The following is a 17,628-nucleotide window of genomic DNA, read 5'->3' as shown; positions in this document are numbered from 1 at the left end:
ATTCCGTGCCCACCTGTCTATAATGTGTTGACTTTTTCTTTCTTGTACAGTGCTTAATAAATACAAAATAGTTCTAGAGGTTTCAGAAGTCGTGTTCTTCAAGTAGATGCAGCGGTGTATTCCACTTATGTGTGTGTGCTCCCAGTGCACCGGAACCCGAGAATTTTGCCTCATAGTACCCGTAGGAGGGCAGCACTCACTCCTCGTGGTTGTAGCCCTTCCCCTGGCTATATGAGGTACAGTTTCTTCTCACTGCCTATTGCTGGAGTTGAAGCTCTGTGTGGTTTTCAGTGAGTGACGCTGCTCTGTGTTGCAGGGCTGGCGTCTCTCCCAAGAGATGAATAAGCTGTTCAGCCTCCTGGAGTGTGCTGAGGAAAAGGTCTCATAAGACCAATTGGGACCGCTCCAGGTCTCATGGAGACTCTTCTTCTTTGTCTAAGAGGAGTATGGCCTGGCGTCGTGCAACTGCCGGCACGCGAGATGGAGCAGGCCCTTCACACTGCTCCCCAGTACCGTGTGGAGGCATGAGGGAGCCCATACTGGTGACTAGGATTGCAAACTTTGGTTGGATATATTCATGGAGGTTTCAGCAGATGTCATAATCTTTAATTAAAGATTAATCTTTAATCCCTGGAGGCTCCAGGACAATCCTGGAGGGCTGGCAACCCTACCGGTGACTCTGGTTCCAGCTCTGGAGCATCTGTGGAGTCTGGTACCGACAATAGTGATGCCAGCATCGGGTGTTTACATGCTGACAGTATACCAGGCAGCAGTAATCTACTCTGCCTATCAGTTCTGGGCTTCCCACTCATCCAGGACTTTGCTGGGGTTATTATGACATCCATGACCTTGTTGGCACTGTCTGGGCTTGTCTCAGAATCTTGTGGTCCATGGACAACACAGCCTGATTTCCACCTGCCACAGACTGCAGAGTTGAGGCTGGTGCTGGGCCTGGAACTGAGAACCTCCTCTCTCTGGTGCACTCCTTAGCGCCGATGTCGTCTTGACAGCAGATCCTATCTTCCATCTCAGCACCATGTGCTGCATCAGCACTGCTGCTGACGTGAGTACCAACACCGCTCCCGGCACCGGATGTAACTGTGATGTATTTGGTGTCGGCTGTGCCAATTCCATCAGCAGCACTGGTACCTCTTTCCTACTAGGTAGCAGGTGAATCAGACCAGCTCCTTGCACCATCAAGGCTAGCTTCATCACTGTCCCCAGAGACCCAGGGCTCCTGAGGATTCAGGCTGGGGTCTTTCTCCTGCTCTCCCTCACCCGACTGATGCTAAGAACAGTTCTCTGAAGAGCACTGGTAGAGAGACAGGGGCCCCTCACCCAGAGTCTCCTGGCCACCAGTGCCCTACCTGTATTCCCAATGACCTCCTTGGAATCTGTGGGATGGTCCTCAATCTCAGAAGTCACATTCCTCACCCTGTTCCAGAGCAATATCATGGGATAGGTCGGTGGTGGTGGTGGTGTTCCACTGCGAGTTCAGACATCGGTTGAGCTTCTCTTCTCAGAGTTGTCCTGTCCAGATTTGACAGTTCAGGGCAGGACCCATCTCTAGTGGAACTGCGGCTTCATCATTATCCCTTGATGATTTGAGGGTACCAGGCTCCTCTTCTCCCTCAGCACCTGAGGACTTGAAGGCCGACCAGGACCTTCTGCAATGTGTGGCTGCTATCTTGGACATCCAGGCAGCATACCTGCAGGAGAATACTCACAAACTACTGGATATTCTTCAGCTGTCTTCCCTGGGGAGGGTAGCCCTCCCTATTAACAATGAACTCCTGGAGCCTGAAAACATCCTTTGGAGTTCAGTGCCGGCTTCAGTGCCACCTGCAGCAAAGCATTCAGAGAAACACTATTTTGTACCTATGCAGGGTTTTGAGGGCTTCTGTTCTCTAATTCCCTGGTTGTGACTGCGGTGAATGATGGTGCTTGGCAGGGCAGGTGTAAGTCTGCGCCCAAGGACAAGGAATTCAAGAGGATGGACTTAATTGGTAAAAAAATCTATACCTCCTCTTCCCTCCAAATGTGTATTGCGAACCAGCATTGCTATCCAAGTACAATTTTATTAATTGGACAGCTGTGTCTAAATTTGTACACCAGTTCCCTGAAACCTCCAGGGAGGAATTTTGAGCACTGGGAGCTGATTTCTGTTTGGTGGCCAAGATCTCCTTGCCGTCAGCTTTGTACATGGCAGGTACATCGGCCGGAGTTATGGCCTCAGCGGTAACGAGGAGAAGGTGTCTTGGCTGAAAAATTCAGGCATTGCTTCTGATGTGCTGCAGACTATTGAGGACGTGTCTTATAAAAGTTGTGTGCTTTTTCTGGAAAAGACAGCTGAAACCTTGCTCTTGTTTAAAGACTCAAGGACCACCCTATGCTCTCTTGGGATATATACTCAGGCAGCATGGAAACGTCATTTTGACAGTCAGTGGCAGCATCAACTGTACCACTTGCAGCACTCCTTTGGGCAATCCTTCCTCCCTCGAGGCAACAAGACTACCCCAGAGAGGGTCATAGATCCCAGAAGCAGAGGCCCTCGGGTCCTGGGTTTGACCAGTTCATGTGCAAGTGTGGGAATTTCACTCAGCCCTTCCCAGCTGTGAGGTGAAGGGATGAATGTTAATAGAAGTTGAGCCATAGAAACAGGGGTGGATTAACAGAAAATGGGGCCAGACTCACCAAAACTTTGCTGCCCCACCTCAAAGAATCACCCTTTTGCTGCATAGACTCCTGCTCTTGCTCTGCCCTAGTGGGCTCCCTGATATTACCCTCTCAGCCACCCTAGATAAACTCTTGGTACCCAGTTTGGTCCTCACTTGCCCTCCCATGGGGAGTCACATCTGTGCCAGTGAAGGCAGAAATAAACACTTTGTTCCTCCATGACACTTTGCACATCAGACCACTCAGATTGCTGGACTTCTGGATCCAGAGACCCTGCTTTAATCTTATCCTATTGGGATCAGTGGCTACAAGTTCAGAGTGAGGCATGCAGTCTGGACAGCAAGGTGAAAGCTTGTCCTACTGCTCTCCATGCTGAATGTCTTTGATGGGTAATCAGGTCTTCAGGCCTGGCAACTTGGCCCCTTTCAGTTAGAAAAAATAATATTTAAAGCCTCATTCTGTGTCTCAGCAGTGCAACCCCCATTGAATTAGCAGGATTTGTGGAGTGCAAGCCCAGCCCGGTACTTTGAGAATTTACAGCTAAAGGTCTTTGCAGCATGTGAAATGACCATGTCTGAATTTCAGTATCTTTCTGGAAGCTTGTGCTCATCAATTCTGCATCCATCCTGCCACCTTCTGCGCCATCTTCAAATACTGGCATTTTTGGTAGGGGCTCAGGATCCAAGTGGCCTGTATCCCTTTTCACCCCTGTGTCCCTATGACCCTACCAATTTGTTAAGGTCAGGTTCTGTGAATCAGCCAGATCAAGGCTGGAGCTGAATGAGCAGAAAAGGCATATCTTGTTACCCAGCCTGCATTCTAGTGAATCAGTCACTCCATGATAGGACTGGCAACAAATGGAGCAATGGATTCCTGCGTTTGTAAATGGCTCATGACAAATCTCATCAGAAAGCTTGCCGTGTCAAGGCTGTAAAACTGATCAAAAGCTAAATAACTACTATAGGTCTCACTCAAGAAAGGCAAGGTCCCTCTGTGGTGTCTTTGGAAATAACAGCTATAAGTAAAGAGCAATAAACCAGAACTAAAAACCACATTAGTTAAAAAACAGATAATTGTGAAAACAACATGGAGAAATTCTGATTCAAAATGAGGGAGATTAATATTTTTAGCAAAACTCTTGGAGCCAAATTCTGCCCTCTCTTCTACCAGTCAATTTTGATAGCCCCACTGATGATGATAATTCTAGAGGAATAAAAAATATTTGTTTTAAAGGCTTCATTTTGCAAGACTTTGGGTCTGCTTGTTTCGAAGAGAGGACAACAGTTCTGGGTGCACTGATGGAATCTCCAGATTATTCGTTTCATTAATATTCACATAAACCTAATAAATGATCAGTAGCTCTTACAAGCATGTTCCAGACATTAGTATATATTAATGGTTATAAGCACATCAGTATAAATAAGCAACCTATTGAACTTTATAACAATTGATTAAAACATTGATTAATCATTTAACAACTTTTTATAAATAAAACCTTAATAAAAAGTGTGACCCATTTTTGTTCCCAACTCGTCCAGATCAGTAACATTTGTTAAATGTGTGATCTGGGTAAAAATATGGGTGCAAACTTTCCCGTGATTTATGACCTGGGTGCAAATCAAGGGCAGAGCTTCTCCCTAAGGTCTTAAAAATTAACACTGAAAACAAGTCCACTTTTTTCTTGCCTTTGGGGTTAGGGTGGCACCGAGCAAATGCTTCTCTCTGTATAATGTTTCTGTTCCAGAGCACAGTCAACAACTGTCTGTTTCTGGTGGAGTTATTTTATTATTTGTGTTGTGGTAGCACCTAGCAGTCTCAGTCCTGGACCAGGACTCCATGGTGCCAGGCACTGTACAAACACATAAGAAAAAGATGTATCTGTAACCTGACCTCTCCGAGTAGAGTTACTGTGTTTATAATCTGAAATTTATTGAGGGTCACCCTGCCCCAAAACCACTGACCAAAATTTAATAATGGTCCATCACAGTGGTGGTACAATACTATTGGCATGTGAGAGCTGTGGGGGGAGGGTGTTGCACTGTGATAAAAGATTGTGTAATACTAGACAAGATAATACAACTGGTTGTCAAAATAAAAAAGATAACATATCAGGGATTTTATTTAAACTGGAACAAACTGGATTCCACCTACCTTCAATAACACTAAATATATGAATAATATATATAATAAAAATAATAATGATTTACACACATACTGTAATTACTATTAAGTGCATTTAGAGACATATAACCCTCTAAATAAAATAAAAATCTGTGTCTATCTCTGTCTGCACGGGCTATTAGTTTATATGTTATTTATTATTAATAATAATTTTATTATATTATTTTTAGTTCAAGGTTCCCCTTTCCCAAGATGTCTCACTGGGTTCTGTCTGACGCCCAAGTCAGTCTTTGAGCTCAAGTGCCTCTCAGGATTTCCTGAAGAGCTGGACTTGTCTCCAGTGGTGCTTGCTTGTAGGGGTGCACATTAGATCAGACCCACTGGATTTGAAGGACCTTTGGTTCTCCTGTTCTGGGTCCCTGGGACAGCATGAATCAGACCAGATGACCAGATCTGATGATCAGGAACAAACAGGACGGATACTCAGGAACATGCCATTAAACACAGACTGACTTGACCAGCCATCTTTAACCTGATAGGACCCTCTCTGTCCTGCCCAATCTCAGCCTCTCCACTTGTTCTCAGTTTCTCTCAGTCTCAGCTTCCTGCCATCCATCTGTCTGCCCTCTCCCCTTGCCCTCTTTCTCTCTGCTTACTCCCAGGTGCTCTGTTTCTCCTCTTCTTCACCCACTGTCACTTCCCTTCCCCCGAAGGGGAGGGGCCACCTCCTCCCACTTTCCCAGAGGAGGGGCTGTCTCCTTTCCGTAGAATAATGACAGTGCATTCACCCTGAATACATCCTAAATCATATATCCCCATGCAGGACTGCGTCCCATTACCATATTTACAAATATATATAGCCCAAGATGTGTGTTTGGAGAGAACCTTAACCCGCCCTCTGCACTGTATTCCCCATTTGATCTGTCCAAACACACCGAATAGCTCTACTCATTCTCAGCATGTTGAAGGATGACTATCAAAGGAAGGGGATGGAACTCTATATAATTCCAACCATAACAATAAAAGAGAAGCCATTTGGGAAGCATCCCTTAACAGTCTGAGCATACTGACCAATTACAACAGGGGTGGGCAAACTATGGCCTGTGAGCCGCATCCGGCCTGCCAGCCATTTTAATCTGGCCTTCGAGCTCTCACTGGGGAGTGGAGTCTGAGTCTTGAGCGCCGGGGAGCAGGGTCGGGGGCCGCTCTGTGTGGCTCCTGGAAGCAGCGGCATGTTCCCTCTCCAGCTCCTATGTGTAGGGGCAGCAGAGGGCTCTGCTCCACAAGTTGCCCCCTCCCCAAGAGCCACTCCCGCAGCTCCCTTTGGCCAGGAACTGCAGCCAATGGGAGCTGCAGGGGTGGTGCCTGCGGACGGGGCAGCACGCAGCAGAGCCGCCTGCCTGCGCAGGAGCCAGAGGGGGGACATGCTGCTGCTTCCGGGAATTGCTTGAGGTAAGCCTACACCCCTGAGTCACCCCCCTGCGCCACCATCCCCTTCCCCAGCCCTGATCCCCCTCCCGCCCTCTGAACCCCTCGGTCCAAGCCCAGAGCTCCTTCCTGCACCCCAAACCCCTCATCCCCAGCACCACCCCAGAGCCCACACCCCCAGCCATAGCCCTCACACACACACTCCATATCTCAGCCCTGATCCCCCTCCTGGCCTCTGAACCCCTCGGCCCAGCCTGGAATACCCTCCTGCACCCCAAGCCCCTCATCCCCAGACCCACTCCAGAGCCCGCACCCCCAGCCGGAGCCCGCATCCGTGCCCCAGGCCAGAGCACCCTCCTGCACCCTGAACTCCTAATTTCTGGCCCCATCCCAGAGCCCACATCCCCAGCCAGAGCCCTCAACCCCTCCCACATCCCAACCCCAATTTCATGAGCATTCATGGCCCGCCATACAATTTCCATACCCGGATTTGGCCCTCAGGCCAAAAAGTTTGTCCACCCCTGAATTAGAACAACAGAAATATTAATTAGTTTATTAAGTGCATAGTAAACATCCAAGTGCAGAAGCAATTTCTTTTATGGAAGATGCATGTGTTGTAGCTCATTAAAGCATAATTTTGATATTTCAGGTGCACTTGACAAGAACTAAAAGTAGTCCTTTTTTACCCAGAACTAACCAAATAAAGAAAGTGCTTATAAATATAGAAGGTGCAGTCACCATTTTTCAAGCAAAAGTTAAATGACGGCCTAATCTGCTGTGAAACATCCTTGTGAGCTGTTAAATAACTTGTGCTTTCCAGCCTAGTAATGGATGATCACTCTTGTATATTGCATATCCCTTCCCTGCCTGATGGGATGAAGTACAGCTTAATGAATCAATGTGGTGTGACAAAGTTCCTCCTCTACCTTGGTGGGTCCTGCGCTTATTGGCAGATTTGCTCACCTCAGTGATCTTCCCCATAAACTGGGTCAACTTCTCCTGTGTCTGATCAGGAGTTGGGAGGTTTGGGGGGAACCTGGTCCCGCCCTCTACTCCGGGTTCCAGCCCAGGGCCCTGTGGATTGCAGCTGTCTATAATGCCTCCTGTAACAGCCGCATGACGGCTACAACTCCCTGGGCTACTTCCCCATGGCCTCCTCCCAACACCTTCTTTATCCTCACCACAGGACCTTCCTCCTGCTATCTGATAACGCTTGTAGTCCTTAGTCCTCCAGCAGCACACCCTCTCACTCTCAGCTCCTTGTGCCTCTTGCTCCCAGCTCCTCACACACACTTCCTCTCCTCTGGCTCCTCCTCGCCTGACTGGAGTGAGCTCCTTTTAAACCCAGGTGCCCTGATTAGCCTGCCTTGATTGGCTGCAGGTGATCTAATCAGCCTGTCTGCCTGAATTGGTTCTAGCAGGTTCCTGATTACTCTAGTGCAGCCCCTGCCCTGGTCACTCAGGGAACAGAAAACTACTCATCCAGTGACCAGTATATTTGCCCTCTACCAGACTCCTGTACCCCACTGGCCTGGGTCTGTCACAGTGGGTAAAATGTTTTGAGTTCTTCAGGTGCAAGACGGTAGAGCAGGTCCAAGACTTGTTTTTATATGTGTTGCCAATGTACTGTATTGCTTTTAAAGCCAGAGTTGATCCAACTAACTCTTAGCACATGACAGTTTAATGCCAGGGGGCCTAAATAGCATTCATATTTCGGCTTCACAGAAACTTGGTGGAACAATGATAATCAATGGGAGATAGTAATACTAGGGTACAAAATATATAGGAATGACAGCATAGGTTGAGCTGGTGGGGGAGTGGCACTATATCTGAAAGAAAACATAGAATCAAATACAGTAAAAATCTTACATGAATCAAACTGTATCACAGAATCTCTACAGATAGAAATTCCATGCTTGAACGGGAGTGTAGAAGTAGAAATATACTACCGCCCACCCGACCAGGATGGTGATGGGGATTAGGAAATGGTCAGGGAGATGAGAGAGGCTACAAAAACAGAAAACCCAGTAATAATGAGAGCTAGTTACTCCCCATAGTGACTAGCTACATGTCACCTCAGGATGAAATGCAGAGATAAAATTTCTAGTCACTATTAATGACTACTTGGAGCAGCTAGTCCTAGAACCCACATGGGGAGAGGCGATTCTTGATTAGGCCTAAGTGGAGCACAGGATCTGCTTTAAGAAGTGAGTATAGCTGAATTGCTTTGTAATAGCTACCATAATGTAATTCAATTTATCATCCTTGTAGAGAGGAAAATACCAAAGAAGAACACCCCAGTAGCATTTAACTTCAAAAAGGGAATCTATGCAACAATGAGGAAATAAGTTAAATAGATATTAGAAGGAACAGTCACAAAATTGAAATATCTCCAAGCTTCATGGAAACCTTTTAAAAACACCATAATAGAAGCTCAAACTATATGTATACCCCTAATAAAAAACCAGTAAGATGACCAAAAAATTGCCACCATGGCTAAATAGCAGAATAAAAGAGGCAGTTAGAGGCAAAAAGTCATCCTTTAAAAATTGGAAGTCAAATCCTAGTGAGGAAAATAGGAAGGAGCATAAACATTGGCAAGTCAAGTGTAAAAGTATAATTAGGCAGGCCAAAAAAGAATTTGAAGAGCAGCTAGCAAAAGACACAAAAACTAACAGCAAAAAAATGTAAAGTACATTAGAAGCAGGAAGCGTGCCAAACAATCAATGGGCCACTGGACGATTAAGGTGCTAAAGTAGCACTCAAGGAAGACCAGGCAGTTGCGAAGAAGCTAAATGAATTCTTTGCATCGATTCCCATACTTGAGCCATTCTTTTTAGGTGATAAATCTGAGGAATTGTCCGAGATTGAGGTGTCAGTAGAGGAGGTTTTGAAACAAGTTGATAAATTAAGCAGTAATAAATCACCAGGATTAGATTCACCCAGGAGTTCTGAAGGAACTCAGATATGAAACTGCAGAACTATTAGTTGGTATGTAATCTATCACTTTAATCAACCTCTGTACCAGATGACTGGAGGATAGCTAATATGATGCCAATTTTTAAAGGAGCCTCTAGAGGTGATCCTGGCAATTACAGGCCAGTAAGTCAGACGTTACTACCAGGTAAATTGGTTGAAATTATACTAAAGAACAGAATTATCAGACGCATAGGTGAACACAATATGTTGGGTCGAGTGCTGTAGCTATTTTTAGAAATCTCACATTGGTACCTTCTTTACGTTTTGTCAAATCTGCAGTGACAGTGTTCGTAACTCAAACAACATGTGCTGGGTCATCAGCTGAGACTGCTATAACATGAAATATATGGCAGAATGCGGGTAAAACAGAGCAGGGGACATACAATTCTCCCCCAAGGAGTTCAGTGACAAATTTAATTAACGCACTATTTTTTTAACAAACGTCATCAGCATGGAAGTATTTCCTCCAGAATGTTTAGCATATCTGGCACATAAATACCTTGCAACATCGGCTACAAAAGTGCCATGCAAATGTCTGTTCTTACTTTCAGGTGACATTGTAAATAAGAAGCAGGCATCAGTATCTCTCGTTAATGTAAACAAACTTGCATGTTTTAGCGATTGGCTGAACAAGTAGGACTGAGTGGACTTGTAGGATCTAAAGTTTTACATTGTTTTGTTTTTGAGTTCAGTTATGTAACAAAAAATCTACATTTGTAACTTACACTTTCACGATAGAGATTGCAATACAGTACTTGTATGAGGTGAATTGAAAAGTACTATTTCTTTTATCATTTTTAAAGTGCAAATATTTGTAATAAAAATAACATAAAATAAGCACTGTACACTTTGTATTCTGTCTTGTAATAGGAATCAATATATTTGAAAATGTAGAAAAAAATCCAAAAATATTGAATAAATTTCAATTGGTATTCCAATTTTTTAATGGTGCGATTAATCACAATTAATTTTTTAACCGCAGTTAATTTTTTTGAGTTAATTGCATGAGTTAACTGCAATTAATCAACAGCCCTACTATATAATAAAAGGTTTTGGCACTTGAAGCCCGAGAGCCCTGTCAAGTGTTGTCTGATAGTCTAATGATTAACTGTAATTACCAGGCTGTTTTGATATTTTCAGAACAAAACATTTTGAATTTTTTTAAACATGCCTGTTTGAGTTTTTTAATTTTGCGTTGTGTGATGTGATATGTTATAATACAAAAGAAAAAGGGTCAAAATCAAACTGAACAAAATGCTTCAATTGATCTGAAATTAACTTTTTGCATATTTTCCTTGGCAGAGAATTTCAAAATTATTGATTTTCATTCAGATTCAGAATGAAGCCAGATTTTGAAATTCTTTGTAGAACAGAACTTCTGTTTTCCACGCAGCTTTAAAAATTAACTCCCCTCCCCCCCCCAGGTAAGAGACAATCCAGCAGCCAACTTTATGTGCAGGTAGCTCCACTTACATTCACAGGAAGGGTTTCTTAGGTGAGTCTGGGCTGTAATTAATTGACATTATACTCTCAATAGGCAGCTAGCCAACAAAGATGCTACGTAGGCCTATGAATTGTTGTTTAGATCTTGTTGCCATCTTGTTAAAGGAAAGATCATGGGCACAGCTGGTTGTGAAATTTGATTTTTTTTAAGTCATTTTTAATTTTGAAAATTTGAAATTTTGTAAAAAAAAAAAAAGGGAGGAGGAAATTTTTGCAGAAAATGTGTCTACTTTTCGGCTGGCTGTAATGGTGAAATTAGATCTGGCAATAGAGAGGGTCACACCCATGCCAGAGGTCTGACACTGCTTTGTTTGCTCTGCCATCAGGGCTGCCTGCATGGGTGGTTTCTGGTACGTTTGTTGTGAAGGAAGGGATCACTCACTACTGGCATCTGAACAGTCACGTAGTAGGAGAAGAGCCAGTTCACTGGCAGTCACAGCAGGGCTGAAGGGCACAGAGGTCATGCTGGACTAGAGGATCAACTAGAGCCCAAGTGGGACTAACGATTAAATTCTCTTTCCTGGAACTGCTTCTACAAATCCCTATTGCGGGTCCTATGGCTATGCAGGGGCTATAGGTCAAGAGAATGCCAGTTCCTGGAGGTTACCTTCCTTTCCCTTTAAATAATAAAATCACAGGTTCAGTAGGGTTCATTAGAAGGTGAGGATTCTGAGCTCAGGTCAGTGAGGCACTTTGATCAGCTCCCCTGTCCGGCTAATGAAACACTGAGATCCTTTCTGCTGGTGCATCCTGACTTCGTGTTTGGGCAGGTTTGGATTATTTCCTAGAAAGTAAAAGGTCTTTGCTTATTATCCCTTGGCAGAGGCAGAGAAGCAGCTTTGTGCTGGCAATGTAGTGAGAAGTGATTCTGTTCTTTTGGCTAGTTTTCGAAAAAAGGAAGCCTCGCCCCCGTTTAATTTGGTCACCTTTGCCCTTTCATTTTGTGAAACGCTGTGGCACACCAATGGCAGGCTGGAGTCTATATACAGCAGCCATCAAAACAGATACATTTAGGGATTGTCAGGTGCCCTCTCTGGAGCTCTTCAGCTATCCACTCATTTGTTTTGCCATGGACTGAATACAGTATCATTTGCATTTACTCTATGACACCTTTGCACTTTCTGTATGTAGCATCTTCCATTCAGTGATTTCAAAGGGACCTGATCAGTCATTTACCTCTAACATCACCAGTAACGTAAAGCCAGGCTGTGGGCTAGTGAGTTCTGGCATATGAGAGACTGCCCATCACACCACTGCACAGTTGAATCTCAGGCACTGTTCTGGAGTAGCCCAACCCTCTGTTGCTTTGCTTAGTTTTTGGTTTTTTAACATGGTGCCAACTTACCTCTGGCACCGGGCCCAGAGTCTATGCACTGTTCTGATAGAGCTGCTCTTGTTCTTGTCTCTCTTCCAGACAAAGAGCACTTGAAGGAGAGGGAGAAGCTGGAAATGGAATTGGCAGCCGTGCGCTCTGCCAGTGAGGATCAGCGAAGACACATCGAAATCCTGGACCAGGCACTGAACAATGCTCAAGCCAAGGTCATCAAACTGGAAGAGGAGGTGAGATGAGGGCATCATTCCCTCTGCTTTGCTGCAAATGATTGCTTGTATTTAGTATTCATTTTACAGCTGTAATTCAGTCCAGCTCCTTAACCCTTTCCAGCACAAGGGTGGCAGCCCCCCTCTTCCCCAGATCCTTCCAAACAGAAAACAATTATAAAACATTGAGCCAGGCAGGATATGGCAGGACAATCATAGATGCTTTCTGTATAACCAAAAGCTTGACCATATTTCACCAGCTGATGGCTAACGTAATGTTAGGACATAGGCTTCTTTCTCTTTAGGATACCCTATCTACTAATTTAGGACTTGTGTAATTCATGAGAAAATATCTTATATGGGTATAGTCCATTTCTTCTCAAAGAATCCCAAAGTGCATACATATAGCGTGTGTATGTGTATATAAACACACACGCTGCACCACAGAAATACAGTAATCTCTGGAATGAAGGGTGGCAGTCAGCCAGTTAATCAGTTCACAGAACTCAGTACAACAGAACCAGATAACTTGCATTCAGGATAAAAGAAATTGCTGAGGCGCTCTGGTATTTAACAAATCTTTGAATACTGGTGAAGTTCCAAAGGACTGAAAAAAGCTAATGTCCCAACATTTATACAGGATTAACATTGGTAAGTATAGGCTGGTTAGCTTGACATCAGTCATGGGCAAAATCTTGGAAAGACTAATTGGGTGCAATCAGTAAAGAATTAAAGAATGGTCGCATAATTAATGCAAATCAATATGATTTTATGGAATACAGATTGTCAAACAAACATATTATTTGATGAGATTACGAGATTAGTTGAGTTTAAAATAATGTATTCAGACTTGTGTAAGACATTTGACTTAGTATTGCACAACATTCTGATTAAAAATTAGCATACAAAATCAGTGTAGCCCTTATTAAATGGATTAAAAAGTGGTTAACTGATGGATCACAAAAAATCATTGTACATGGGGATTAGTCATCCAATGAGGATGTTTCTAGTTGATCTGTTCTTGGTCCAGTGCTATTCAATATCTTTGTCAATGATTTGGATGAGAACATAAAAACATTGCTGATAAAGTTTGCAGGGTTCTGAAAAGAGCTACAAGAGTTATATGAGGTCTGGAAAACCTACCTTACAATGAGACTAAAGAAGATCAATCTATTTAGATTACCCAAGCATTGTTTAAGAAGCGATTTGGCCACAGTGTCAGAATACTTACATCATCATGTAGATGTACTTACATAGGGAGAACATTTCTGATAATAGAGGGCTCTTTAATCTAGCAGACAGACAAAAGCATAACAGGATCCAGTAGCTGAAGATGAAACTAGACAAATTCAGACTAGAATTAAGGTGCACATTTTTAACAGTGAAGGTAATTAACCATTGGAGCAATTTACCTACGGGGGTTCTAGTTTCTCCATCATTTGAAGTGTTTAAATCAAGATTGGATGTCTTTCTAAAAGATCTGCTATATCCCAATCGGAATTTTTGAGCTTGATGCAGGAATCACTTGGTGAAATTTTATGGCCTGTGTTATGCAGGAGATCAGACTAGATTATCATAATTGGCCTTTCAGGTCTTACCTAAGAACAGTGGAAAGAGAGAAATTCTGAATAAGGATAAAAAGACTATGGGATTTTGAATGTCTATACAGAGCAGAGCAGATCAGACCTTGGTGAGAGGAAGGGTTGTTCAGTGGTTTGGGCACTAGCTAGGACTTGGGAGATCCAGGCACAATTCACTGCTCTGCCACAGAGTTCCTGTGTGACTTTAGGCAAGTCACTTAGTCTGGCTGGCCCATATTTTTAAAGTATCAGAGGGGTAGCCAGGTTAGTCTGTATCCTCAAAAACAACAAGGAGTCCGGTGGCACCTTAAAAACTAACATTTATTGGGCATAAGCTTTCGTGGGTAAAACAGGCATAAATATACTGGCACATGAAGAGAAGGGAGTTACCTTACAAGTGGAGAACCAGTGATGACAAGGCCAATTCAATCAGGTTGAATTTGGTCTACTCCCAATAATTGATGAGGAGGTGTCAATACCAAGAGAGGGAAAATTGCTTTTGTAGTGAGCCAGCCACTCCCAGTCCCTATTCAAGCCCAAATTAATGATGTTAAGTTTGCAAACTGCAGTTTCTCTTTGAAGTCTGTTTTTGAAGTTTTTTTGTTGCAGGATGGCTACTTTTAAATCTGTCATTTAATGTCCAGGGAGACTGAAGTGTTCTCCTACTGGCTTTTGTATGTTACCATGTTGATGTCTGATTTGTGTCCATTTATTCTTTTACATAGAGACTGTCCGGTTTGGTCAATGTACATGGCAGAGGGGCATTTGCTGTCAAATGATGGCATATATCACATTAGTAGATATGCAGGTGAATGAGCCTCTGATCACAGAACCATAGAATATCAGGGTTGGAAGGGACCTCAGGAGGTCATCTAGTCCAACCCCCTGCTCAAAGCAGGACCAATCCCCAACTAAATCATCCCAGCCAGGGCTTTGTCAAGCCTGACCTTAAAAACCTCTAAGGAAGGAGATTCCACCACCTCCCTAGGTAACCCTTCCTCCTAGTGAAAAAGTTTTTCCTAATATCCAACCTAAACCTCCCCCACTGCAACTTGAGACCACTACTCCTTGTTCTGACAACTGCTACCAGTGAGAACTTTTTGGAACCCCCTTTCAGGTAGTTGAAAGCAGCTATCAAATCCCCCCCTCATTCTTCTCTTCTGCAGACTAAACAATCCCAGTTCCCTCAGCCTCTTCTCATAAGTCATGTGCTCCAGCCCCCTAATCATTTTTGTTGCCCTCCGCTGGACTCTTTCCAATTTTTCCACATCCTTCTTATAGCATGGGGCCCAAAACTGGACACAGTACTCCAGATGAGGCCTCACCAATGTCGAATAGAGGGGAATGATCACATCCCTCGATCTGCTGGCAATGCCCCTACTTATACAGCCCAAAATGCCATTAGCCTTCTTGGCGACAAGGACACACTGTTGACTCATATCCAGCTTCTCATCCACTGTAACCCTTAAGTCTTTTTCTTCAGAACTGCTGCCTAGCCATTCAATCCCTAGTCTGTAGCAGTGCATGGGATTCTTCCATCCTAAGTGCAGGACTCTGCACTTGTCCTTGTTGAACCTCATCAGATTTCTTTTGGCCCAATCCTCTAATTTGTCTAGGTCTCTCTGTATCCTATCCCTACCCTCCAGCATATCTACCACTCCTTCCAGTTTAGTGTCATCTGCAAACTTGCTGAGGGTGCAGTCCACGCCATCCTGCAGATCATTAATGAAGATATTGAACAGAACCAGCCCCAGGACCGACCCTTGGAGCACTCTGCTTGATGCCGGCTGCCAACTAGACATGGAGCCATTGATCACTACCTGTTGAGCCCGATCATCTAGCCAGCTTTCTATCCACCTTATAGTCCATTCATCCAGCCCATACTTCTTGAACTTGCTGGCAAGAATACTGTGGGAGACCGTATTAAAAGCTTTGCTAAAGTCAAGGAATAACAAATCCACTGCTTTCCCCTCATGCACAGAGCCAGTTAACTCGTCATAGAAGGCAGTTAGGTTAGTCAAGCATGACTTGCCCTTGGTGAATCCATGCTGACTGTTCCTGATCACTTTCCTCTCCTCTAAGTGCTTCAGACTTGATTTCTAGAGGACCTGCTCCATGATTTTTCCAGGGACTGAGGTGAGGCTGACTGGCCTGTAGTTCCCCAGATCCTCCTCCTTCCCTTTTTTAAAGATGGGCACTACATTAGCCTTTTCCCAGTCATCTGGGACCTCCCCCAATCACCGTGAGTTTTCAAAGATAATGGCCAATGGCTCTGCAATCACATCTGCCAACTCCTTTAGCACCCTCGGATGCAGCGCATCCAGCCCCATGGACTTGTGCTCGTTCAACTTTTCTAAATAGTCCCAAACTACTTCTTTCTCCACAGAGGGCTGGTAACCTCCTCCCTATGCTGTGCTGCCCAGTGCAGCAGTCTGGGAGCTGCCCTTGTTCATGAAGACAGAGGCAAAAAAAGCATTGAGTACATAAGCTTTTTCCACATTCTCTGTCACTAGGTTGCCTCCCTCATTCAGTAAGGGGCCCACACTTTCCTTGACTTTCTTCTTGTTGCTAACATAGCTGAAGAAACCCTTCTTGTTACTCTTAACATCTCTTGCTAGCTGCAACTCCAAGTGTGATTTGGCCTTCCTGATTTCACTCCTGCATTTCACTCCTGAGCAATATTTTTATACTCCCTGGTCATTTGTCCAATCTTCCACTTCTTTAAGCTTCTTTTTTGTATTTAAGATCAGCAAGGATTTCACTGTTAAGCCAAGCTGGTCGCCTGCCATATTTACTATTCTTTCTACACATCGGGATGGTTTGTTCCTACAACCTCAATAAGGATTCTTTAATATACAGCCAGCTCTCCTGGACTCCTTTCCCCGTCATGTTATTCTCCCAGGGGATCCTGCCCATCAGTTCCCTGAGGGAGTCAAAGTCTGCTTTTCTGAAGTCCAGGGTCCGTATTCTGCTGCTCTCCTTTCTTCCTTGTGTCAGGATCCTGAACTCGACCATCTCATGGTCACTGCCTCCCAGGTTCCCTTCCACTTTTGCTTTCCCTACTAATTCTTCCCAGTTTGTGAGCAGCAGGTCAAGAAGAGCTCTGCCCCTAGTTGGTTCCTCCAGCACTTGCACCAGGAAATAGTCCCCTACACTTTCCAAAAACTTCCTGGATTGTCTTTGCACCACTATATTGCTCTTCCAGCAGATATCAGGGTGATTGAAGTCTCTCATGAGAACCAGGACCTGATGGTGTGACTGATGTGGTTGGGTCCTCTGGTGGTGTCGCTAGAGTAGATATGGGGACAGAGAAGGCAACGGGGTTTGTTACAGGGATTGGTTCCTGCGGTGTGGTGTGTAGTTGCTGGTGAGTATTTGCTTTAGGTTGGGGGGCTGTCTGTAAGCAAGGACTGGCCTGCCTCCCAAGGTCTGTGAGAGTGAGGGATCATTTTTCAGGATATGTTGTAGATTGTTGATGATATGCTGGAGAGGTTTTAGCTGGGGGCTGTACGTGATGGCCAGTGGTGTTCTGTTTTCCTTGTTTGGCCTGTCCTGTAATAAGTGACTTCTGGGTACCCATCTCACTCTGTCAATCTGTTTCCTCACTTCCCCAGGTGAGTATTATAGTTCTAAGAATGCTTGATAAAGATCTTGTAGGTGTGTTGTGAGGGTGAATACACTACAGATTGTGACATGCTCAGATACTGCTGTGATAAGGGCCTTCTAAGTACTTTCTGAGGTCTCATCTGTAAGATTCAGAAGCAGCAAAGTGCATGCAATTCAGTTGGAAGCAATGGTGCCA

At 44.3% G+C, this 17,628-nt stretch overlaps 1 protein-coding gene across 2 annotated transcripts in view; it reads left to right on the top strand.

Moving 5' to 3' along the window:
* Positions 1–17,628, top strand: part of AMOTL1 (angiomotin like 1) — a 147,724-nt gene that overhangs the window by 107,729 nt on the left and 22,367 nt on the right. For both annotated transcript variants that reach the window (XM_045019665.1, XM_045019661.1), the window contains one exon: positions 12,122–12,267. In XM_045019665.1, coding sequence (XP_044875600.1) covers positions 12,122–12,267 — 146 coding nt within the window. The remainder of the gene's footprint in view (positions 1–12,121; positions 12,268–17,628) is intronic.

The sequence above is a fragment of the Mauremys mutica genome, chromosome 1 (genome assembly GCF_020497125.1).
Source record: "Mauremys mutica isolate MM-2020 ecotype Southern chromosome 1, ASM2049712v1, whole genome shotgun sequence".
Classification (NCBI taxonomy): domain Eukaryota; kingdom Metazoa; phylum Chordata; order Testudines; family Geoemydidae; genus Mauremys; species Mauremys mutica.
This window is presented reverse-complemented; position numbering and strand designations above follow the sequence as displayed.